Source organism: Eptesicus fuscus, chromosome 8, assembly GCF_027574615.1.
Source record: "Eptesicus fuscus isolate TK198812 chromosome 8, DD_ASM_mEF_20220401, whole genome shotgun sequence".
Taxonomy (NCBI): Eukaryota; Metazoa; Chordata; class Mammalia; order Chiroptera; family Vespertilionidae; genus Eptesicus; species Eptesicus fuscus.
In genome coordinates, this window is record NC_072480.1 from 10,422,172 (window position 1) to 10,446,462 (window position 24,291).

At 42.0% G+C, this 24,291-nt stretch overlaps 1 protein-coding gene and 1 pseudogene across 2 annotated transcripts; both read right to left on the minus strand.

The window, feature by feature from the left end:
• Positions 1-1,491: 1,491 nt before the first annotated feature.
• MED4 (mediator complex subunit 4) lies at positions 1,492-23,726 on the minus strand. Of its 2 annotated transcripts, none has more exons than XM_008152062.3 (7): positions 23,534-23,726; positions 17,695-17,761; positions 12,266-12,436; positions 9,503-9,560; positions 7,953-8,039; positions 6,011-6,142; positions 1,492-2,429 (listed from the first exon to the last, which is right to left on the minus strand). In XM_008152062.3, exons 1-7 carry the CDS (start codon positions 23,656-23,658, stop codon positions 2,257-2,259), a joined length of 813 nt encoding a protein of 270 aa, XP_008150284.1. In that variant the 5' UTR covers positions 23,659-23,726; the 3' UTR covers positions 1,492-2,256. The 2 variants fall into 2 exon arrangements, with proteins under 2 accessions (XP_008150284.1, XP_054575741.1); XM_054719766.1 differs by lacking the exon at positions 23,534-23,726 and adding an exon at positions 23,103-23,419.
• On the minus strand, positions 19,222-23,590 carry LOC103295602 (3-hydroxyacyl-CoA dehydrogenase type-2-like; annotated as a pseudogene).
• Positions 23,727-24,291: the final 565 nt, after the last annotated feature.

Here is a 24,291-nt window from a genome sequence, read left to right on the forward strand (position 1 = left end):
TATTACTCAAGTTACCAAGAACACTGTGAGAAGCAGCTTACAGGGAGCTTAGCCAATGAGCCTTCAGAAAAGGTGTTTCCTCTGCAGCTCATGCACAGAGGACCCCCTGTATTGTGTCCGCAGGGCTTCCGTCCACTGGGCTGGGGGCACGGCCCAAAGCCATACTGCGGGGGGCTGCCGGGGGCACGCCCCCAACCCAGTGGCCCGTTCTGTCAGCTGGGTTTCTGTCCGCTGGGTTGGGGGCATGTCCCATGCCATGTGGTGGCGGCTCAGAGCTCACCCCTGGCCCAGTGGCCCAGCGTTGTCGGCAGCCCTTCCTCCCTCTGTGGCCTGGGCGTGGGACGCTAGCATCGTCACCATGGCAACAACGCCAGCGTCCAGCCCTGGTGCTATGGGCGCCGCCATGTTTGTAGCGGAGTGATGGTTAATTTGCATATTACTCTTTTATTAGATAGGATTGCAGCTCTAGCAAACTTAACGGGTGACCTAAATCTCGATAAACGCTTGGCGTCATGGCTCCCATACACTCTTTCCATGCCTGGAATCCTTAAATTGGAGCTCTGGCAGCATTGAAGCTCTCTCTTAGAACAGAGTTGAAACTTTTCCATTCCTTGGCATTTGAAAACAGGGTATGAGGAGAACTTTTTGATGTGGAAAACAAAGTAAGTTTTTAATATGAAAATTTTCAAACATTATCAGAAGTAGAAAACAGTACAATAAACTTCCATATACCCTACACCAGTGATGGGCAACCTTTTGAGCTTGGTGTGTCAAACTTCGCCAAAAAACTGAACATAACTCGGGTAGTGTGTCACTTTGAGGAAAAAACATTATTTCGCAAATGTTTCATCCTCAGGAGCAGCAAATGTTTCATCCTCAGGAGCAGCAAATGTTTCATCCTTGGCATGCAGCCGCCTCAGTGGCCGCGTGTCATCAGAAATGGCGTGTGTCAGTGCTGACACGCGTGTCATAGGTTTGCCATCACTGCCCTACACCGAGATTCAACAAGCTCCAAGATTTTCCTGTATTTACTTCAACTCTCTCCACCCTCTTTTCTTTTGGTTGGCTGTCGTATCATTTATTTAAAATTAACCAGCTAATATTTTATTATATTGACTGTGTAATGGACATTATGTAATGACTGTAATTTACATATTTTGGCATGTCATTAAAGCTACTTCATATTAATACAAAGGTAAAAAAATTGAACTGAGATAAAATATATTCTAAAATCTTTATTTTTAAGATCAAGTTTTAAGAAATTATTTAAAAAACCCAAAATACCACTTTATTCTTTTTCTTCCAAAAAGAGTGTCAGTGTGGGCCTTGGAGAAACCCACCAGCTGTGATTACTAGTTCAATTGTATTTATTATATCACATTCATTCACACACCAGAATTCTACTTAAGAATGTAAAAAATGCAACTGGATTTACAGAAATAATTTTCTAAACCACATGGGAAGTAGTTTAAATTAAAATGCATGCATAAATAGTATAAACAAGTTAGTTTATTTTTAAAAATTACAATAATTACAAATAGTACAAATTGAGGCATTTTTCCTGCTCCTGTGACAGAAGCTGACAACCTTCACTTTCAGTAGGGTTTTTGATATTTTGATATGCACATTCAGTGATATGCTGCCTTTAAAAAAAATATTTTCTAAATAATTCCAGGAGGCCTATTAGTGATATATACATGGGTCATTTACCTCAAATCTCATTTCCAGAACTACTATGTACAAGTCCAACACAACTGGACTAGAACAGGGTAAGAAGGCACTGAATTGAATAATCTTTTTTCCCCAACAGTAATTTTTCTTTTTTAAATCCTCACTCAAGGATATTTTTCCATTTGTTTTTAGAGAGAGTGGAAGGGAGGGGAAGAGACAGAGAGAGACATCTATGTGAGAGAGACACATCGATTGGTTACCTCCCTCACACGTCCTGACTGGGGCTGAGGATCGAGCCTGCAACCAGGTACGTGCCCTTGACCAGAATCGAGCCTGGGACCCTTCAGTCCATGGGCCAATGCTCTAACCACTGAGCAACCAGCTAGGGCCCAACAGTAAATTTTGATTATTCTCTAAATATTTAACAAATGGGTTAGAACTAAAATCATGATTTTTGGCTTTAAAAAGTATATCTGTGATTTTTAATGGGCTGCACAATTCCACTATGGCCAATATTACCTATTTTTATAGGTTTGCTATTGTTTAAGAAACAGAATTCTACAGTATTCAATTCTGTATGCTTCTTTAATCAGAGTCACTACTGCTGCTTGAGGAGTCTGTTGACATAACCTCTACATCATCTTCATTTTCTTTATTATGTCCTGGAGGTTCCAACAAAAAGTCATTACTATGATTTGGTGGTAACATATTCATTGCCATGTCATTTGACTGCCAGGGATACTGTGGAGCAAGGACATCTGGAGAAAAGAAAGAAGCACATATAAAAACACTTCTACTAGTAATTATTTACTTCTAGATAACTCTTCCCTCCATGCAATTATTTTGAAGTAAGTTTTTTTTAGGCTAGAAATCAAAACACATTTGGCCAAATTAACATAGATCCAATTTATCAAGAAAGAGAGTAATGTTTTAGTAACTAGAACCTGTTTTATTTTTAAAAAAATCATACTTTAGCATAAGTAACTATTTATATAGTCAGTAGATAATTTTTCTTTTGCAAAACATTCATAATTACAAATCACATATTTCCTATATCTATGGTTGTATGTACATATACAGGGTGAGGCAAAAGTAGGTTTACAGTGTGAGTATGCAACACATATTATTTTTTATTATTTACTAGAGGCCCAATGCACCAAAATTCGTGCAAGAGTAGACCTTCCTTCCCCCCGGCTGCTGGCACCGGCTTTCCTCCAGCACCCGGGACCTGGGCTGGCTTCCCCTCCCCCGCCCCAGCTTCGTCAGGAATGATGTCTGGAAGATATCTGGTCTAATTAGCATATTATCCTTTTATTATTATAGATTCTTGTGTTACTTTCCATACAAATAACTGTACACCTACTTTTACCCCACCCTGTATGTTAGATGACATATTACTCTCTATATATTTTTTATATACATTATAAATAGTTAATGTATACTATACTATGCATTACAAGTTTAAACTGCTTTTTAAGTGTCAAATCCACTCTTCTCCCTGGATCCTAAAAACATTACTCCCTTGCAGCAGCCGCACTGTTAAGCTTCAGTAGAGGGCACTGGAGGGACTCTATCAGAGGAACTGACTTCTTTTGGATCTGATGCTTTCTGTCTTACTCTTGTGGTGCCTGGTTGGTGCACAGGACAAGTGGTGCTCCCCTCTTAGCCAGTTTCAGTGGTGTCCCAGAGGGTGGTTTCCCAGGAAGCTTCATCATTACCCCAAAGGGTAGCTTCCAAGCAAGTCTTGCTGGAATTCTAGTGGGTAATTTCCTGTTTGCCAGCTCTGGCCTTTGATACCTAACTTCTCTGCCATCCAGTGGGCCATGGCTATACCCCCTCTAATGAGGGCACCGTTATATGAACGTAGGCCTTGGGATGGGGAGGAACCTTGGGTACTCTGCCTTGCTTCTAGATGTAGTAGCTGCTCCCCATAGCTGTTATTCCCTTAATAGTTAGTATCTTGTTACTATACTAGTTGTTAATTCTTTAAAATTTCCTTGTCCACATTGCTGGTGTGGTTTCTGCCTCCTGAATAGACCTTGACTGGCATAGGATATGGTACAAGTGAGACAGGCCACTAAGCCAGAACAGTGGAACAGGAAACTGAGACAGACAGCTGAACAAACTGACAGAGCTATTTATAGACACAGAAGGTCACCTCCCCAGAGATAACATCTGGGCCTCAGTTGTATTTCAGTTCCAGACCCAGAAAAGCGGCAAAACCAGATGGGTGACACCAGGTCCAGCTGCCATGACTAATGACCCCCTCCCCTGACACTGACCAATCAGTGGAGACTATGACCCTGAGGAGCACACCTGGAAAACTGATGATTATTCTGCAAAAACCCTCCCCTGTGACCTCCCCAAAGATTCCTGCCTGCAAGAGAAATAAAAGCCTCAAGACAAAGGACCCAGCACTGGCTCTCCTTCCTAGGGGCACACCAGAACCTTCCTACCCCTTCTTCCACAGGCATGCATCTCCCAGGAGGCTGTCAACCAGGGCAGCAATGGGCAGCAGCACTTCATCCCAGGCAGCCCCCTGAACCTGTCCCCAAGGCCCCCATTTCTGTGACTTCTTCGTGAGCCAACGCAGACCAGCCTGGGCTCATTTCCCCAGGCCTTTCTGTTTCACTCCCCAGCTTTATTAAATGTCCTCTAAAATTCACCTGCACAAAGTAAAACCCCACACACTATCAGCTGACCCTAGGCAGACCCTCCAACAGCCAGGTCCCCTTTCCGTAACAAAATCACAAAGAGGAAAATGAGATATCCAGGGAAACTAATGCACAGTGAATTCCCAGTTTATACTTTAGACAATTAACGAAAATAATGCTTACAAAGCATTTTCAGTAACAGGCGCATCCTTACAATGAGAAGCAAATAAATAAATAAATATATTGTTTAGAGCACATTTTTAACAATGTAAATAAAACAGAGGAAAACAATAGATAAAATACTAAGTGATTGGTGAAAAGGTAGTATTTTCCTTTTTTAAGTTTTAAAATGTTCTTCCAAATCAAAACAAGTCACTTCTATAAAAGTTAGCATATGGAAAACATAAAATAACATACAAGAATAGCACAAACCATACTATATGCAAAACTTGAGCCAAGTCTCAGAAAAATGATATTTTATAAGGTTATTAAAAGCCTATACAAAGCTTTGTTATTCATTTTAACTTGGGTTTTTTTTTTAGGAGTGTATCCACTTTATCATCTTAAACTCAAAGTATGTATTTCTTACTGTTTATACAGTATGTCTCACCATTTTATTTTATTATTATTTTTTAATCTTCACCCAAGGATATTTTTTCCATTGAGCTTTAGAGAAAGTGGAACAGAGAGAAATAGTGATATGAGAGAAACACATCAATTAGTTGTCTCCTGCACGTGCCTCAACCAGGGCCTGAGCCAGGGAGGAGCATGTAATCGTGACCGGAATCGAACCTGGGACCCTTCAGTCCACAGGGTTCTATCCACTGAGCCAAATCAGCTAGGGCTGTCTTACAATTTTAAAAACCAATGTTTTGAACAATGAAAAAAAAAGAGAGAGAGCCCAATGCCTGAGAAAAATGGCATATTAACAAATGAGAGAGAGAAAGGTCAGTTTATTCTAATTTCATAACCTCCATCTAGAACGATCCTTAAACTAAAGAGTAGAATAAATTGGCAGAAAACAGCTATTAAAATGAATCGGATCTGGTACCTCCAACTTGTTCAACAGCCAAAACTTTGGTCTGTCTGAAAGCATTCTTTTAATTAATACTAGAGGCCCAGTGCATGAAATTCATGCACGGGGGTGTGTGTCCCTCAGCCCAGCCTGCACCCTCTCCAATCTGATATCCCTTTCACAATCCAGGACTGCTGGCTCCCAACTGCTCGCCTGCCTGCCTTCCTGATTGCCCCTAACCGCTTCTGCCTGCCAGCCTGATCACCCCTAACCACTCCCCTGCCAGACTGATTGACGCCTAACTGCTCCCCTGCCAGCCTGATTGCCCCTAACTGCCCTCCCCTGCAGGCCTGGTTCCCCCCAACTGCCCTCCCCTGCAGGCCTGGTCCCCCCCCCCACCAGTGCTCTCCCCTGCAGGCCTGGGTCCCCCCCAACTGCCCTTCCCTGCAGGCCCGGTCGCCCCCAACTTCCCTCCTCTGCCGGCCTGGTCACCCCTAACTGCCCTCCCCTGCAGGCTTGATCGCCCCCAACTGCCCTCCCCTGCAGGCCATCTTGTGGTGGCCATCTTGTGTCCACATGGGGGCAGCCATCTTTGACCACATGGGGGCAGCCATCTTGTGTGTTGGATGATGGTCAATTTGCATATTACTCTTTTATTAGATAGGATTACCTGGCAATCTGCCTGCTGCAAGTGCATCTCCAGGTAAATGACCATTCACACCATTTGTGGAAGGATTGTTCATCTGACCCAATAATCCACTTCTCATCTCTAAATCAGTTGGGTATGGTCTCCGTGGGTCCCCTAAAAACACACACAAACAAAACAAAAACCCAAACCCAAAACAGATGACTTTTAATTCGATTGGTTCATTTTGAAAACTCAAGCTAAACGTTCAATTTTGAAATATGAAGGACATCTTATCAATTGTTACTAAGAGGATAATATATTTAATACATGTATTTTTATTTCTTCTCTGAATCTTCACCATAATATACTATTCTCTATATAAAAAAATGAAGTTTGTCAATTTAGCAAAAATTCAAAATGACAAGTTTAGAAAGGTAAAATCATCTTGACTCTTCTAACTTAACTGCATTATTTAGTATGAAAATAGTAATAATACATACTCTAGGGAGAACAGATCATGACACTTCTTTTTTTCTCCTGATAGAAAGGTCTGAATGCTTATGGAAGAACTGTCTAAATTAAAACTCTTTTCTAACCAATCTCATTCATCTTGTCATTTAAAGACTAATTCCTTGACTTTCCAGTGGAGTATCAGGGGTGAGTAATCTTTATTTCCAACATAAAAGCATACTAAATAGCAGTTTGGGGTTGATCAAAACTGGGCCAGATTTGGACCAAATTTTTGGTAATATTTCTCACAAATTCCAGTTACTGACCCCAAACAATATAGTTACTCTTAGTTTTTTTAGTATAGCAAAATACCAAAATAACATCAGGAATTACTGAAGTTGAGATAACTATCTCCCACTCCTCCCAAGGCTGCTGCTCTACCTTAATGTCTCCATCTTATGTTTTACCCATTGTCTATTAATATAGTTACAGCTGGTTACTCCTTTGCTGTCTTTTTTACTCCAGCTCTTTCCAGTCCTGTGTGTTTGCTATTGGGACGCTCAGGGCTCTATCTTTATTACCTAACTAGAGGCCCAGTGCATGATTGAATCATGCACGTGTAGGGTCCCCTACATGCTTTCGCTTTTCACGGTGGAGCTGGGTGCCTGTCTGCTGGTGCACCAGGCCTTTCAGAAGCCTCCGGTTCGAGGAGGCTTCTGAAAGGCCTGGTGCCGGAGCAGACAGGCACCCAGCTCCCCCGCTTTTGATGGTCCGCGGCCGCTGAGGGGGGCTACCCTGCTGTTGAGAGGCGCAGGGGGCAGGACTCCCGCCCCCTGTGCCTCTCAACGACCACTGAGCGGGGCTGCCGCGGACACCTGGCTACCCTGCCGTTGAGAGGCGCAGCTGGGTGTCCGCGGCAGGCCCCCTCAGCGGCCGCGGATCTGGCCGTTGAGAGGCACAGGGGGCGGGAGTCCTGCCCCCTGCACCTCTCAACAGCAGGGTAGCCCCCCTCAGTGGCAGCGGATCCCTGCCTCTCAATGGCCGGATAGGCCACCCCGAGTCCCGCCCCCCAGCCTCCCGCCGCCCAATCGTGGGCGTAGCAGAGTGATGGTAATTTACATGTTACTCTATTATTAGATAGGATAGTTGGAATTGTCTGTTTCCCAGGCTGGAATCTTTGTGGAAATCCTAATGGCTCTAAAAAGTTGGCTTCTGGCCAGCATGGGTTTTACAGGCATATAAATCTATAGCTTTAGAATCATCACATATTATCTTGTGCTTTTAAAAATTATTTATTATTTAAAAAAATATAAAACAAACAGGTCCTAGTGGCAATAGCTTTGTAGAAAACCAAACCAATAAAACCAATGACCTATATTCTTACTTATAAAACCTTAAAAATGTGAAAATACGTAGCAAATGTTACATAAGTCTATATTTAAATACATTCTATAGCTAAATCTTTTTCTCTATTTTTGTGTACAGTCATGTAAGAATTTTCACATATATCTAGTAAAAAGAGAAGTATTTTTACCTGGAACCCAGGTCAGTGGGGCACACACAGCATTACTTGCACTAATCCTATGTGCATACTTAATTATTTCTTCAGAGGAGATAGCACCTGAGAGAGTCAAGAGTTGATTATAAAGACAGAAGTTCATAAATGCATAAACCATAGTTACATTTAACACTTAATTTTTAAATGATCTGAAAATAGGATAATCTGAGTTACCTACCTTCCCTAATAATATTTGAATGCATAATGTGACTTAAATCATATATATATATTTCTAAACAAAAGAGCAAGACATTCAGAAAAATCAGCTGACATAATTAAAATATTAAATTTGGGAGACTAGCATGAGAATGCTCAATGACCTCAATTTTTAACTACCATTAAATACTATTACTATTCTGAAAGCAACAGTGAACACAAATAAAAGAGAACAGAATATTTCATTTCCCAGTGATATCCAAATCAGAGCAGCAGTTCACACTGTATCACTCAACTGTTAACATAACGGACTCTAAGCTTATAAGTAGACCTAAGTAGAAAGATGTTTACAATATATTCCTTAAGTAAAAAAAAAAAAAAGCTGTGAAATAATATGTACAACATGACCTGACTTTTTTTTAGAATATATGTATACATATGTATTTGTACTGTTCTTGGTATATATGTGTTTATAGATCTAAAAAAACAACAACCCTGTCCTAGCCAGTTTGGCTCAGTGGATAGAGCGTCAGCCTGCGGACCAAACGGTCCCGGTCAAGAGCACATACCTCGGTTGCAGGCTCCTCCCCGGCCCCGGCCCTGGCCCTGGCCCTGGTTGGGGCTCATACAGGAGGCAACCCATCAATGTGTGTTTCTCTCACATCGATGTTTCTTTCTGTCTTTCCCTCTCTCTTCCACTCTCCCTAAAAATCAATGGAAAAATATCCTCGGATGAGGATTAACAAAAATAACAAAAAAATTCTGGAAAGACATACACCAAATATTAAGTTATCTGAAACAGGAAAAGAGGAAAGTTTGACAAGTCTGAGATCATTAAATGTAGATTATTAAAAGGAAGCAGCCAGAGTTTTCATTACAATTCTGACTTTTAGTATGCAAAATAAAAGATCCAAAAAGATCCAAAATGGGAGCCTTTTAGAGAGCAGCAGAGGGAACAGGAAGGCCTGCTGTGTTTCTGCAGGACTAGTTCTAACTTCATGATGTTCTTAGTCCCACTACAACTGTCCAATGGATGTTTTCTTTCATCCTCTGTCCTATCTTTCAAGACTCAATTCAAATCCCACTCACTTCCAGCTCACAGTTCTCTTCTCCCAACAATTTTTTAAAGCCATTGTCTTTACTGCACATTTGAGTACATAGCCATAACTTGCCTTATATTATTGCTTTTTATAGCTGAAAGAGGATGTAAGACTTGGGCACAGCACTAAAACATAGCTGACACTTTACAATGAAAATTTATTGGAACCTTTTGACAGCAGCAAATGATGACTAATAATACTCTCATCAGTTTCTTGAGACTAAAAGTTGATTTTTTTCAGAAAGTCATTCAGTGTTCCCGCAGTACTAACCTTTTCTTGCCTTATCTATTGATTTCAGTTTTTCTTTTGCTTGGTAAACTGCTGTTGCCTAAAGAACATTAAAGAGAAATATGGTTTATTCTTTACAATATCAAGTGCAGTTTTTTGCTTAATTCACAATATCACTTATCCCACAGGAACAATATCCAATTTGGAAATCTCCACTATTTATTTGTAATATTCTGAAACAGCACTGGATATCACTTACATCACAGTTATACTTAATGAAGCAAATATTATATTCATGAATTAGTCTCCAGTCACAAAATTACTTGCTGGAAATAACGTATAAATTGGATTGTTTACCAACATTTTTCTTTATGTCCTCTATCATTCAGAAGAGATCTAGACCATGAACCAACCCAAAAGCATCCTATTCTTTCACCTAATTCAAGAATAAAATATCTAAAAATTTATTTTTTAATTTGCAAGATATATTCTTGCATTGATCTCTTATTCATTTATATATTACCATTACCTTCACGCTTAGTGACTGCTATATGAACTTGTCCTCACCCCCACACTTCTCACAAAGGTACACTGAAGGGTAAATTGAGGTTAACCTAGGATTTGCAACCTCAACTATAATACAGTGATTAAGAATATGGCATTGAAGAGATTTAGGTTTAAGTTACATCTCTACTTTTTACCCTCCTTAAAATCTTGGTTTCTTCATCTTTAAAATGCAAAATGACTTCATATAATTGCTATGAAGATTGAGATACTGCAAGTGAAGAGTAAAGCACAGGGCCTGGTGCACAAGTGATGAATAAATGTCAGCTGCTATTACCTATATCATAAAATTCAGTGTTCACTGTCTTTAACTCAATAATTATATTTGAAACTTAATCTAAAGAATATAATCCGAAATGCAAAAGTAAAAAAGCTTCTGAAAGAATATTCATCGAAGTATTCTTTGTAACAGAAAGTTAGAAAACTAAACGAGGATATAATTATATAAAAATGCTTTAATTTTAACCTTTTGCACTCGCTTGCTTTTTTCTCGATTCCTTTATTCTAATGCTAACCGTGTCGAGTCACACTCGACATCCGAGTGCAAAAGGTTAATAAATAGTAACAGAATGTCAGTTAGTACCTTGTTAATTACAATAGATAAAAAAATGCACACACCTGAGACTGAACGGATCTACACCAAACTGTAAACAGTGACAGTCTTTGAGCAGTGCGACTAAAGGCAATTTTCCCTCTTCTTACTACTTTTTTGTATTTTCTGAATATACTTTGATAGGCAAACCTACTTTCTGGAACATCTCCCATCTTGAACAATTCGTTTCTCAACCCAAGTTGTTCACAGAAAAAATGTCTCGGTTTTGGGCCTGACAACCTTTTCATGCTGATATCTCAGCGTGACAAAAAGCATCTCTCAGGCAAAAAAGGAGAGAATGCTTTTGTTGCAGGCGAAATCAAACACACTAGTACAATTTTAAAACATAAAGGGGCCACCAAGAGTGCTAATGTTGCTAAGGGTGTGGAAGAAGCAATGATCATAGGCAACTGAAGAGGTAGAAAAACTGTTGTTGATTTGGATAAACGGAAAGCAGTTAGCCCGTGACAGCATTTTGGAGGCAGTGATATATGAACACACAAAGATGCTGCATACTGACCTGAAAGACACCCCTGGAATGAGTGCTGAAAATGATTTCTTTAAGGCTAGGATGGGGGAGTTTGATAAATTTAAGAAAAGAAGTATTTATTTATAGATTAAACAGTATATTAGACATGTACTGTATATACTAGTAAGAAAGGTCAAAACAGGAAATTATTTGGGGGTCTGGAACGAATTAATTCAATTTATATTATTTCTAATGTGAAAGGTGATTCGATTTTCGAACAAATCACTTCTTGAACAGCCTTCCGAAACAAAACTGAGGTTCCACTGTATTACTTTTCTAATAAAAATAGATTTTATTAGAAGTATTTACTAGGGAGCAAAAAAACCCAAAAGAAAACAAAACAAGTAAAGGAAAGAAAAAAAAAAAAAAGAAGTTTTTACTTGGGGTCATTTCTGTAGTAGGAGTGGTTAATTTATCTCAAACTGCTCAGGCTTCTATATATTGGAGCCCATTTTGACACATTTTGGAGAGATTTATCAGGGTCAAGAATGCCAGCTATGTCTGGTCCATATGAGAATCAAACAGCTGTGTCTGCAACACCACCATACAACAATTATATTAATTAGTATACAGTGAAATAACTGGGCAAATAATAGCAAACAAATTGCCTCTTGGAAACAGTAGCCAAGAACAAGAAAAAGAAAAACTAGAGCCCTTGACACCTATCCTAATCCCACCTAGTTTAGGATGGAAGAGTAACTAATATAAATTTTAATCAATTCATAAAATTGGTACATATTTTTACTGATTTTGAAATATTTGACCAGACTGAAAAGTTGTCACTTTCAGACTTGGAAAATGAAGTGCCATTTCGAAATACTGATAATAGAGCCCTGGCTGGTGTTGCTCAGTTGGTTGGGCATTGTCCTGTGCACCAAAAGGTTGCCAGTTCAATTCCCGTTTAGGGCCCAGGTTGCAGGCTTGGTCCCTGGTAGGGGATGTGCAGGATTGACATTATTCTCTCACATCAACAATGTTTCTCTCTCTTTCTCCCTGTCCCTTCCTCTCTCTCTCTCTCTCTCTCTCTCAAAATCAATTAAAAAATACTAATAGTAGACTTATTTGTCAAGAATAATGAAATAAACAATATCTTTGTTAAAGAACCAGACTGCCAACTTACCAGTATTTGCTCGGCTTCCTTTAGCTGTTTTTGTAATTGCTGAATATCACTGTCTCTCTTCTCAACTTCTTTTTCTAAAACTTGCATTTCATGGTGAATTTTTCCCTGATTAAGTGCCAATTTCATTAGTTCCTGAAATTCCCCATCTCTGTGAATTAGTAACTCCAGCACCTGTCAGATAATAATTAATTAAAGCAGACAACAAAATAAAAAGCTACATTCCAATGAAACAAATAATCCATCTAATACTTGTCTGGGTTATAAAATTTTAACACATTCAAATATTTTTAATCCTTACTGAAAATAAAAATAGCCTATTTATAATTATTTTGGAAAACAGATTAATATTAATATTTCCTTCTTTTTGTAATTATGTGCTATTTTTTCATTCAAAACAAAACTAGCCTTTTAGAACTAGCAATATGCTAAATGAACAAGTTTATTCATTTCCCAGGGAAGAAAAAATTTAAAAGTTTATCCTTAAAAATATAATGCAGTGGAGGTTCCCCCAATTTTGATACTTGAGATTATTTTAGTTGGCACCAAGAGCTTAAAAAACTTTATTATTACACATGTGTGCTAGGATTAGAAAAATATAACTGTCATATAAAACCTGTGATTTCATGTATCGTATTGTCCAGGATGAAGATGGTTTATAAAAGAGCAATTTAAAAAAATAGTAAATAAGTTTTGGCACTAACTATGAAGGTTAAGAAGCAAAAAATAGAAAGTTTGGGTTCAAATCTCTAGTTTTTTATTTATTAGCAGTATGACAAGGGAAAGTTATCTGACCTCTTGGAGCCTGGCAAGAGATCTAGGAAAAGGGCAAATAACAGTACTTTATCATTAGGAAAAGGGCAAATAACAGTACTTTATCACAGACAGTTGTTATGAAGATTTATGATATAATGTATGTTAAGTATACATAGAAAAGCTCAATGAAGGGTAGTTGTCATCACCCACCTGCCGTTGACTACAGGAGATGCAATCTAATCTAAATACCCTTACTTTACTATGCTAGTAGGACATAATATATCAGAAAGAAAATGGCTATCCAAATTCAGAATCAAATTTTTTAAAATATATTTTTATTGATTTTAGAGAGGAAGGGAGAGGGAGAGAGAGATAGAAACATCAATGATGAGAGAGAACCATTGATCGGCTGCCCCCTGCACACCCCCCACTGGGAATCGAGTCTGCAACCTGGACATGTGCCCTTGACTGGAATTGAACCTGGGACCTTTCAGTCCTCAGGCTGACGCTCTATCCACTGAGCCAAACCAGCTAGGGCCAGAATCAATTTTTAAAATATTATTAAAAATTTGTTAAAGTCTAAAAAATACAGATATGGGTGCATTCTATTTCATCAGCCTATAATCCCCATTCTTCTCAAGTCACAAGAGGAAAACCTAGGTTTCCATTTCCATAAAAGCTATATTTAAAAAAAATTATTAACCCAGTGATGGAGAACCTATGACACGCGTGTCAGCACTGACATGCGTAGCCATTTCTGATGACACGCGGCCGCTAAGGTAGCGGCCGCATGCTGAGGATGAAACATTTGCTGCTCCTGAGGATGAAACATTTGCGAAATAATGTTTTTTCCTCAAAGTGACACACTACCCGAGTTATGTTCAGTTTTTTGGCGAAGTTTGACACACCAAGCTCAAAAGGTTGCCCATCACTGTATTAACCAAAGTGAGTAGTATACATTAGTTCCATGACAGCTTTCAAGAAATGTACACAGTTTGACCTATTTTATAAACCATCAGAGAATAGTAAAAATTCTCTTTAGATTTTATTGTTAAGTAGAAAAAATTATTCAACTGAAGTCAGAAGACCTAGATTCTAGTTCCACTTATCCATTAACCTTTAATTCATTTATCCACCCTGAAAGACAATCAGTTTGACGGGAGGTCAAACTGAAGACCATTAAGGTCCCTTCTAACTTTGAAATTCTATATATATATGAAAATATGAATATTAAAACAAATGGTGGTTAGAAAGTTTCAAATGGCATATCCCTCTAATATTTAACAGTTTTAATGACAATTACACAGGAATTCACACAGTACTAAGTATAAGATATGATTCACAGAATGCTAGTTCTTTATTTATTTTTTAAAAATATTGATTTTAGAGAAAGAGGGAGAAGAGAGAAACATCAATATGAGAGTGCAACATCAATCGGCTGCCTCCTTCATGCGCTCTACCAGGGGTTGAGGCTGCAAACCGGGCATGTACCCTGACCTGGAATTGAACCAGCAATCTTTTGATGCACAAGCTGATGCCCAACCAACTGAACCACACCGGCCAGGGCAAGAATTGCTAGTTCTTAAAAAGTATAAGAAAGGTTAGTGCAGCTTTTGGTTATGATCTTCTGAATAAACTGGGCGCCTGGTTCATAGCTAGCATTTACTAAGTGCCTAGAAAATAAAGTAAAAACTCATTTTTCACTTTTTGCTCATCCTATATAACAAAAGCGTAATATGCTAAGTGTCCGACTGATCAGTTGACCGTTCAATCGACCATTTGACCAGTCGCTATGATGTGCACTGACCACCAGGGGCAGAAACTCTGATCGGTAGGCTAGCTTGCTGCTGGGGTCTGGCTGATTGGGACTGGGCGAGAGGGCTGAACATGCCCTGGAGCCCTCCCGCAGTCCCTCCCCGGCCGGCCCCCATCAGCCCCAATTGGCCTCAATCGCTGGCCAGGCCGAAAGACCCCACCATGCACAAATTTGTGCACCAGGCCTCTAGTTTTGAATAAATTCCTAATTAACCCCACGTTATCAATAATAATGAAAGCATAATATGCTAATTAGACTGAACGTCCTTCCGTTTTTTTGTGTGTGTTTTTTTTAAATATATTTTATTGATTTTTTACAGAGAGGAAGGGAGAGGGATAGAGAGCTAGAAACATCGATGAGAGAAACATCGACCAGCTGCCTCCTGCACACCCCCTACTGGGGATGTGCCCGCAACCAATGTACATGCCCTTGACCGGAATCGAACCTGGGACCCTTTAGTCCGCAGACCGACACTCTATCCACTGAGCCAAACCGGTTTCGGCAAGACTGGACGTCCTTCCGGACGAAGCCGCGGCAGTGGGGGCTGAGGCAGAGTTGGCCGTAGCGGCGGTGGGGGCCAAGCCCCTTGCATGAATTTCGTGCATTGGGCTTCAAGTTTAATAATAAAGAATCTGAGATTGGGATTCTTTTAATAACACATTTGTCTCTAGGCTCTTTCTTTTTCTGAAAACAAAACAAACCAATAGCAACAACAAAAAAACCCCAATCCTAATATCCCTTAAGCAAGCAGCTTTTTTTCAACTTGTAGCCTTATCTGATTCCCCCTCTCCTCTTGAGGGAATTGATCATTGAAGAAAACAAGTTCTAGGGCACCTCTATTTAGAGTACATCAGATTTCTCTGCCCTCAAAAGATATCATACAATGAAGTTAAGATAATGGGGGAGAAGAGTTAAGATAATCAGACACCGTCTCCTGTTCTGTCTTACATCTTTAAAAAGGTTAATCCTTCCCATTTTCTCTCAAAAAGTTTTTTTTAATTGTGTTCCCCTCCATAATATAAAATGTGCACTCTTAAAAAGTCTTGAACCAGAAAACAAAAAATCTGTTCACTGTAGGAAATTAGGAAGCACAGAAAAGTATAAAGAAAATAAAAACTACCTGTAATCTCAACATCCACAAAATACGTAACCTTTATTAACAATTGTATGCTCTTTTAGTTCCATTCAGGTTGCATAAGGGAAACCAATCCTATATAATACAAACCTAATATGCAAATCGACCGGTGGAACGACCAGTTGCTATGACATGCACTGACTACCAGGAGACGGACACTCAACGCAGGAGCTGTCCCCAGCCCGCAGGCTCCAGGCCAGCCAAGGTGGGTGCTAGCGGGGGCCCCCTGATGGCCTTGCCGGTCACCCCGCAGCGGGAGACAACCCACGGCAGCGGCGGGGAGATTGCGGGGTGTGGGTGCTGGGGGGTAGGGGAGCGCCAGGCCGACCAAGGTGGGTGCCAGTGAGGGCCCTCCAATTGCCCAACCAGTCAGCCCACAGATCAGCCCTGATCGCTGGCCAGGCCTAGGGACCTTACCTGTGCATGAATTTCGTGTGCAGGGCCTCTAGTCCACCTATATAATAAAAGCCTAATATGCTAAGTGTCTGGTTGTCCGTTCAACCAATCAAAGGATAATATACTAATGATATGCTAAGGCTGCTCAACCACTCCCTATGACATGCACTGACCATCAGGAAGCAGACAGTTGACTGGTCGACCAGTTGCTATGACATGCACTGACCACCAGGGGGCAGATGCTTCAACTGGTAGGTTAGCTTGCTGCTGGGGTCCGGCCGATCGGGTTTGAGCGAGACGGGCTGGACATGCCCTGGAGCCCTCCCATGTTCCTTCCCCAGCTGGCCAACCTCCCGTGTCCCTCCCTGACCTCGATCGTGCACTGATGGGGTTCCTCGGCCTGGCCTGTGCCCTCTCGCAATCCTGGACCCCTCAGGGGATGTCGTAGAGCCAGTTTCAGCCTAATCCTGCAGGCCAGGCCGAGGGACCCCCCCTGGTGCACAAATTCATGCACCGGGCCTCTAGTATATAATCAAAGGGTAATATGCAAATTGATCCTAATGGCAGAACGACCAGGAAGGACCAGTCGCTATGATGCACACTGACCACCAGGGGGCAGAAGCTCAACGCAGGGGCTGCCCCCTGGTGGTCAGTGCACTTCCACAGGGGGAGTGCCGTTCAGCCAGAAGCCAGCTCATGGGCTGGCCAGAGCAGTGGCAGTGGTGGGAGCCTCTCCCACCTCTGTGGCAGCGCTAAGGATGTCAACTAATGGCTTAGGCCCGGGGCCTAAGCCGTTAGTCGGACATCCCCTAAGGGCTACCGGGCTGCCAGAGGGATGTCTGACTGCCAGCTTAGGCCCGATCCCCTGGGGAGCGGGCCTAAGCTGTCAGTTGAACATCCCCCGAGGGGTCCCAGATTGAGAGAGGGCGCAGGCCAAACTGAGGGATCCCCCCAAGTGCATGAATTTTCATGCACTGGGCCTCTAGTCCTACAATAAAGGGCTAGTTTATGAGAGCACTGATCTTTTTTATTCCAGAAACTATTTTGATCTCCATTTAACAAGACTTTATTGGATGATTCCAAAGATAAAAATGAATAAATGGGTAATTGCAATTAGAACTATAGGAAACAATACTGCTAAACCCTTAGACAACTACTTTCTTGATCACATTGTTACCTTATGTATATGATACACATATCAATTTAAAAGTTTTAATTAGTAACTTAAAATGATCCAATCTTTCTGTCCTCACACAAAGTAAATATAAATAGGAAACTTGTGGAAATTATGGTTTGGTTTGGTTTTGAATTAAAAAAGAAGCCACTTACCTGGTTTTCTTCTCCAGCCTGTAACAACTTTTGGTTTCTTGAAATTGCCAGCATTTCTATGAGCTCCCTAAAAAAAAGAGAGAGAGAGAGAGAGAGAGAAAAAATTAAAAAAAAAACAACCAACCAACTAATTAACAAACAAAAAAAACTCTTTGCAAAGTAAATACCCTAGAGGCTTTCTTAACTTATCTCTACCAGACTTTCTGGATTCATGGTACGCGCAGCACTAAGAACAAATGGCTACTGCCCCTCAGTCCACTACGACTGTGGACTTCAGCTCTCACCAGCTGTGTTTGCTACCAAACTTATTTATGTAAGTTTTACTTATTACTATAATTATATACATTAATATTCAATATATAAATACCAATAAAATATGATTGTGAACAGAAAAGTTGTTTTGGTAAAAACTGAAGTTAAATGCTTGGAAAGACTCAACAACAGCTGTAAAGAAGGAGGGGAAAGTAAAAAACTCAGCAAAGGTCTGCCCTAAGACTGCTTGATGAGAGCCTAAGTCTTACTTCACTTTAAAGAAACCAAACTAGAAACTGCAGCCAGTGCATTATGGGTGGTTTATGCATGAAAAACTCCTACATTAGGGGTCTGTCTGCAGGCCAAATCCAGCCCAGCACATCTACAGTTCTGATAAATACTGCATTTTTGGAACAAAGCCATGCCTCTTCATTTACAGATTGCCTATGGTTGCTTTCCCACTACAATGGCAGTTGGTAGTTGCAGCAGAGACCTTATGGCCTCCGAAAATATTTACAATCTGGCCCTTTACAGAAAAAGTTCCTTATCTCTTGTCTTATATAAAAAGATCAGTGAAAATATAACCTTTTATGTGTTTTAAGGTAAAATAAAACAAGAAATGGATGAGTCATTTTTTAATAATTTTCTACTTTAATTGAATTTTTAAATTAACCAAACAGGTATCATATAAAAGGCAGTAGAGGCCTGATGCACAAAATTCGTACAAGAGTAGGCCTTCCTTCCCCCCGCTGCCGGCACCGGCTTCCCTCTGGCACCCGGAACCCAGGCTTTCCTTGCAGCCCCGGCTTCATCTGAAAGGACGTCCAGTCTGGTTTAATTAGCATATTACGCTTTTATTATTATAGATTCTTACACACTATAATAAAATCCTATCTGTCTAGAAAGCTCATTTACTAGATATGCCAATCCTATAAGAAAACTAGTGTATAGAGCAGGAAAAGATGACTAGCAGGTAATATTTATATATTTATATATTAGTTCCGAACTTGTTGACAGATGAGATTTTTCAGAAATTATGCAGGAGGGGGGCAGCTTCACAAATTGCTACCTCACATGACTAGCCTGCCCTAGTGTTTGTACTTTCTCCCTGGCCACCGGGCTATTTTTACCTCCCTATTTTCACCTTCCTTCCTGCTAACCTCATACTTTTTTTTCTGGTGTCAATTAAGACTCAACCTTCTCACAGCATTGTATATTGAATTAATTAGCTAATTAATGAAAAAAGTGGGTGGGGAATGGAAGGTCTCTCTCTCTCTTTTTTCTTTTTTCCTGTCAGAAATAGACTTTATTAGGTACAGAAGGCGATTAGTGGGCAGAGTTACAAAATGGCTACCGGGCTTCCTCCTGAGCTGGAGTACAGTATGCCAGGGGAAGGACGGGTGGAAGAGTGTGTGTTTCGTCTGCCCGCTCCCTTCAAGGCTGCATGCGGATGGCCCCATCCAGCCGGATGACCTCTCCGTTGATGAATGGGTTCTCGATGATGGACTGGACCAGATGAGCATACTCAGCAGGGTGGCCTAGCCGGCTGGGGAAGGGCACCTGGCTGGCCAGGAAGTTGTGCACTTTCTCGGGGAGGCTGGTCAGCAGTGGGGTGCCAAACAGACCTGGAGCAATGGTTATCACCCGGATGCCCATGGGAGCCAAATCCCGAGCAATGGGCAGCGTCATGCCCACGATGACCCCTTGGAAGCAGAGTATGCAGCTTGTCCAACCTGGCCCTCATAGGCAGCCACGCTGGCAGTGTTGATGATGATCCCACGTTGGCCTTCCTGGTCTGGTTCATTCTGGCCCATCTCACCAGCCACAAGGCGGATCACATTGAAGGTGCTATGAGATTCACATTGATAACTCGTTGGAAGTCCTCCAAGGTATGGGCCTGGTTCCTCTTTGAGTTATATGTTTTGAGGGCCACCGCAATGCCTGCACAACTGACGGCCACATCCTCGCGGCTAAACTTTTCTTTTGCTAAAGCCAGAGCTGCTTGCACGTCCTTCTCTGAGGTCACATCGGTTGGGGCAAAGGCGCAGCTCTTCCCTAACCTCTTGGCCTGGCCCTCCCCATTCGAGCTGGCCATGTCCAGAAGCACAGCACTGGCCCCTGTCCCACCAGTCGCTCCGCTGTGGCCAGACCTAGGCCCGAGGCTCCTCCGGTTATAACGGCGACCAGGCCCTTCACGCTCGGACACGCCGCCGCAGCCATCTTCCCCACGCCTCTCCCCACCCTGCTGCCGGCGCTCCTCCAATCTGGAAGGTCTTTATACACTCATTTGTCAAATATTTCTTGAGTGCCTATTACTTGCCAGGCACTTTCCAGATGTGTGGGTTATAAAAGTGAAAATTTGCACTTGAATTCTAATACAAGTGATAAGAATAACTAAGAAAATACAAAAATAAAACCAAAGTTAAGGGTTAGGAAGAAAATATATTTTCTCTTCCTTATGACTTAATAACATTTTCTTTATTAGTTTAACTTATTGTAAGATACACTGTACGCCTAGTCAGTGTGGCTCCACCTAAAACCACAAGGTCACCGTTCAATACCTAGTTAGGACACATGCCCGGGATGCAGGCTTGATCCCCAGCATTGCAGGAGGCAGCCGATCAATGATTCTTTCTCATCATTGCTGTCTCTATCTCTCTCTCTTCCTCTCCCTTCGTCTCTGAAATCAATTAAAATTTAGTATAAAAAAAAAAAAGAATACAGTATATAATACATATACAAAATATATGTTAATTGATTGCTTATGTTATCAGAAGGCTTCCGAAAAATGGTAGGCTACTAGATTTGGGGGAGTCAAAAGTTATATGTGGATATTCCACTGCGTGGGAAATTTGTGCCCCTAACTTGCATTGCTCAAGGGTCAACTGAACTACACCTGAGAGAAATGAGAGGCACACAGAACTAACAGACGGGAGTGGAAACTTCAAGACCACTATCAACATGGCTTCTGTGGGACAATGAGTTCTGAATCACAAACAGGTTAGGAAAAACTTTCAGATTACAATCCATCTATGTTTTTATTTTTAAAATTTCTACAAAGACTGCCTTATTCTATTTCATTTTACAAAGTAATAAATATACTGAAAAGCTACATAATCAGGTAATAGTAAAAAATATATCCCATATCTCAAACTCACTATTTTGAAAAGTCAGAGGTTACATCAACCAGAAACTTTTCATTTTTCATAAAAAACTTGAAACGAGAAAAATCAGAGAAAAAGAAAAATGAACTTTTAAGACAATGGTTATTACTGAAGCCTATCACCTGTCAATAGATTCAGTGAGGACTACAAATTGACCGGAATCGATCCTGGGACCCTTTAGTCCGAAGGCTGATGCTCTATCCACCGAGCCAAACCGGCTAGGGCAAGAAATCAAAGTCTTTTTGGCATTCTAGGAAAAAGAGCAATAGAGGAAATGCAGCTTCTTTAGAGGAATAGAAAACTCAGCACCTCACTTGTACAAGTGGAACACTGAAGAATGAGGTTTCAGAAACAGTGAGGTTCTTGAGGAAAATTTAAACTATGATTCACTACGTGAGTGAGTAAGCACATTTCACCACACAGAAAATGCTATACTTGGTAATCAAGGTAACAATTAAATATAAAGTAGGATAAATTGATCAAATCTAGGTACAAGAGAATTTCAATTTAGACTCAAATTTAACGTAACTTATAAGTTATTTAATTATGCTATCTCAAGTCTAGAGTACATGGATATCAAGTATATGTACTCCTACCGATAGCGTTAGGAAAACACACCTGAGATACACAGCTCAGCAGCACAACAATCCAGAGGCAAGAACTCAAGACTGACTGCTGGGCTGTCCAATGTCAGAAAAAACTCTCCAAGACCATTACCCTGGATGGGCAGGCTAAGGATTTTAGTTCCTGAAATTAGTGAATATGAAATATATTCTAGGGAATATACTGAAATGCTAAGACTAAGACCCACTCCATGCGAAAGGCAGCAGCCACAACTCCCCAAAGGGTGAGTCACTTCTTCACAATATCAACATATTTACAGAAAAATTAATCACTACCATCCATACCATATGGTTGGTCAAAATGAAGAAATAATAAGGAACATTTTAATTTGACTGATTTCATACTCAACAACATCATCAAGATTCCTTAGCAAAGATTTTAGAAGCCAATCAAGTATTAGACTAATAAAGGCTAAACCGTGAACTAAACACATGCACTGTTTAATTTACAGTACGACATCATTTAATATTGTGCTGACCTAGTAATCTAGTAAGTAATGCTCGCTATGGCAAGGACTAAATCACAGTAGATAAAATGCTGATTATCAGTAGGCCAGGTAATACAATATATAAGATTTATTCTAAAGCTGTCAATGAATGTTGGCTGTGGAAATGGTGCTATCTGAGCCGGATGAATGAATGATTTATCAAGATGGATGTGGAGTGGGAATGACAGTAGAGCTGAGGAAGTATGACTAGAATGGGGTGCATTGAGGAGGTTGGAATGACGGGCACGGAAGAGCGGAAGGATGTGACCTAAATGAGACTAACAGGGTGGATTAAGAGGAGATGGAGAATGGCTTTATCTATTGTACACTTAGCTAAAGAATATGGACTTTATCTCATTAGAAGGTGGAAACCTAACGAATATCTTCAAGCAGAAAAGTGATCTGAGATGGCTTTTAAAAACACAGCTCTGCTCTTGGGCAAATCAGACAGATACAGTGGAGATGCATGAAGGCAACTGAAACTGTTGGGAGGCTGCATTAAGATTTTTGATGGGATGTAAAATAGTGCGGATGGGAACCAGAGGTCAAATCTGAGTAACATTTTAGGAGAAAGAACCCAAACAATTTTCACTCCCAAGTGAACGTGAGGAAATTAAGAGGGGCACCAACTTAACAGACTATCATGAAAGATGACGGAATAAAGAAAAGGACATGCAGTTCCATCAGATTAACTCTGCCACACACGCTGCACCGCAGCCATCCCAAACGGATCATTCCACCCGGTCGTGTGTGCTCCCTCCTCTCTGAAATCAGGAATACATATCGTTGCTGTTCCAACTACCCGCCGCTCAGGGACGGGTAAGCTCGGTCTCGCCGTGCAGGCCTTCCTCCGGGAAGCCCACCCTGATGACAACCGGCACCTCGTCCCAGCGCCGCCGCAGCCGCAGGCACGCCTCTGACGGAGTCACGGTCCACGCCCGTGTCTCCCACTCCCAGGGAGCGGGCTCCTCCCGGCGACACGGGCTCACCCTCACCGCCGTCTTCCTGCTCTGGCGCCTGGGGTGGCTCTTTAACTGTCTGTGGCGGCCGTGGTCGGAGGGGTTCCCATCCGCAACCTCCAAGGCCCGCCACGGTTCTGACAGTGCAGGGTTCCGGGGTTACTGTCGTTACTAGAACGTCCTGGGGGCGGGGGCTGGGGGAACGCCGTCCCGGCGACCGGGAGGCTGCGGGCGCCGCGCCCACGACACTCGGGCGCTGTCTTCGGGTCTCGGCGCGCCGGGGTCTCCCTCCCCGCCAACCCCCGGAGACAGCCCTCCCGAGGGCCCTGCCCGGCTCAGGCCGCCGGCGGTACCTGGACAAGACCTCCAGGTCTTCCAGCGCAGACAGCAGCCGCTCTCGCGTGCTGTTGCCGCAGGCCGCTCCCGACCCGCCTCCCGGCCGCTCCTTCTCCTTCTCGCCCACGGAGGACGCCGCCATGCTGCTCTCGGGCCGCAGAGGCTGCGGCGCCACTGCGCCGGCGCAGACGTGGGCTCTGCTCTGCGGCGAAAGGGTCACCGCGGGGAGGAGCGGCCCGGCCAGAGCGCCCCCTGGGGGCCTGGGGGTGCACTGGGGCACAGCGCCAGCTTCTGGGCCCGAGCGGGCTTCTCGGTTTCAACCCTGAGAACAGTCAGACGCAAGGCGGTCAGCTTCAGGTGAACCTTCTGTTCCTCCAGCTGGACTGTAAGGCTTTTGCTCAACGGATTTTAAGCATTTGAAGGAAGTAGTAATGGCCTCCCTTCTTGTGTCAACTTCTTCCGTGAAATGGGCTGGGTCTTCTCAGTATTAACCTGTAGTCTGCATTCCCTTAACACGAGTCCCACCTGCTGGTTGGCCTGTCCTGAGGCTGTAAGGACGGGGACTGTAGTCCGTGTTGTCTTCCCTTCAGTTTTCTTTATTGTAGTAAAATACACGTTAACAACATTTACCATGTTAACCGCTGGCGGCGAAAACGGCACCAGTTGTTTCGGGAGATTGGGCCTGGGGTTCAGCGACCTCAGTTCCTGAGTTCTGGCTAAGAGAAGAATTCAGAGCCAAGACTCAAATTATAAGAGAAAGTTAATTTAGAAAGTC

Bases quoted from the DNA above. Each gene is read 5' to 3' on its own strand.
- MED4 (XM_008152062.3), bottom strand. From the start codon at position 23,658: ATGGCGGCGTCCTCCGTGGGCGAGAAGGAGAAGGAGCGGCCGGGAGGC. The intron at 17,762-23,533 runs GTACCGCCGGCG...TCTTTTTTTTAG, and splicing joins GACCTGGAGGTCTTGTCCAG to GGAGCTCATAGAAATGCTGG. The intron at 2,430-6,010 runs GTAATCCTATCT...TCTTTTCTCCAG, and splicing joins TGCAGCAGGCAGATTGCCAG to ATGTCCTTGCTCCACAGTAT.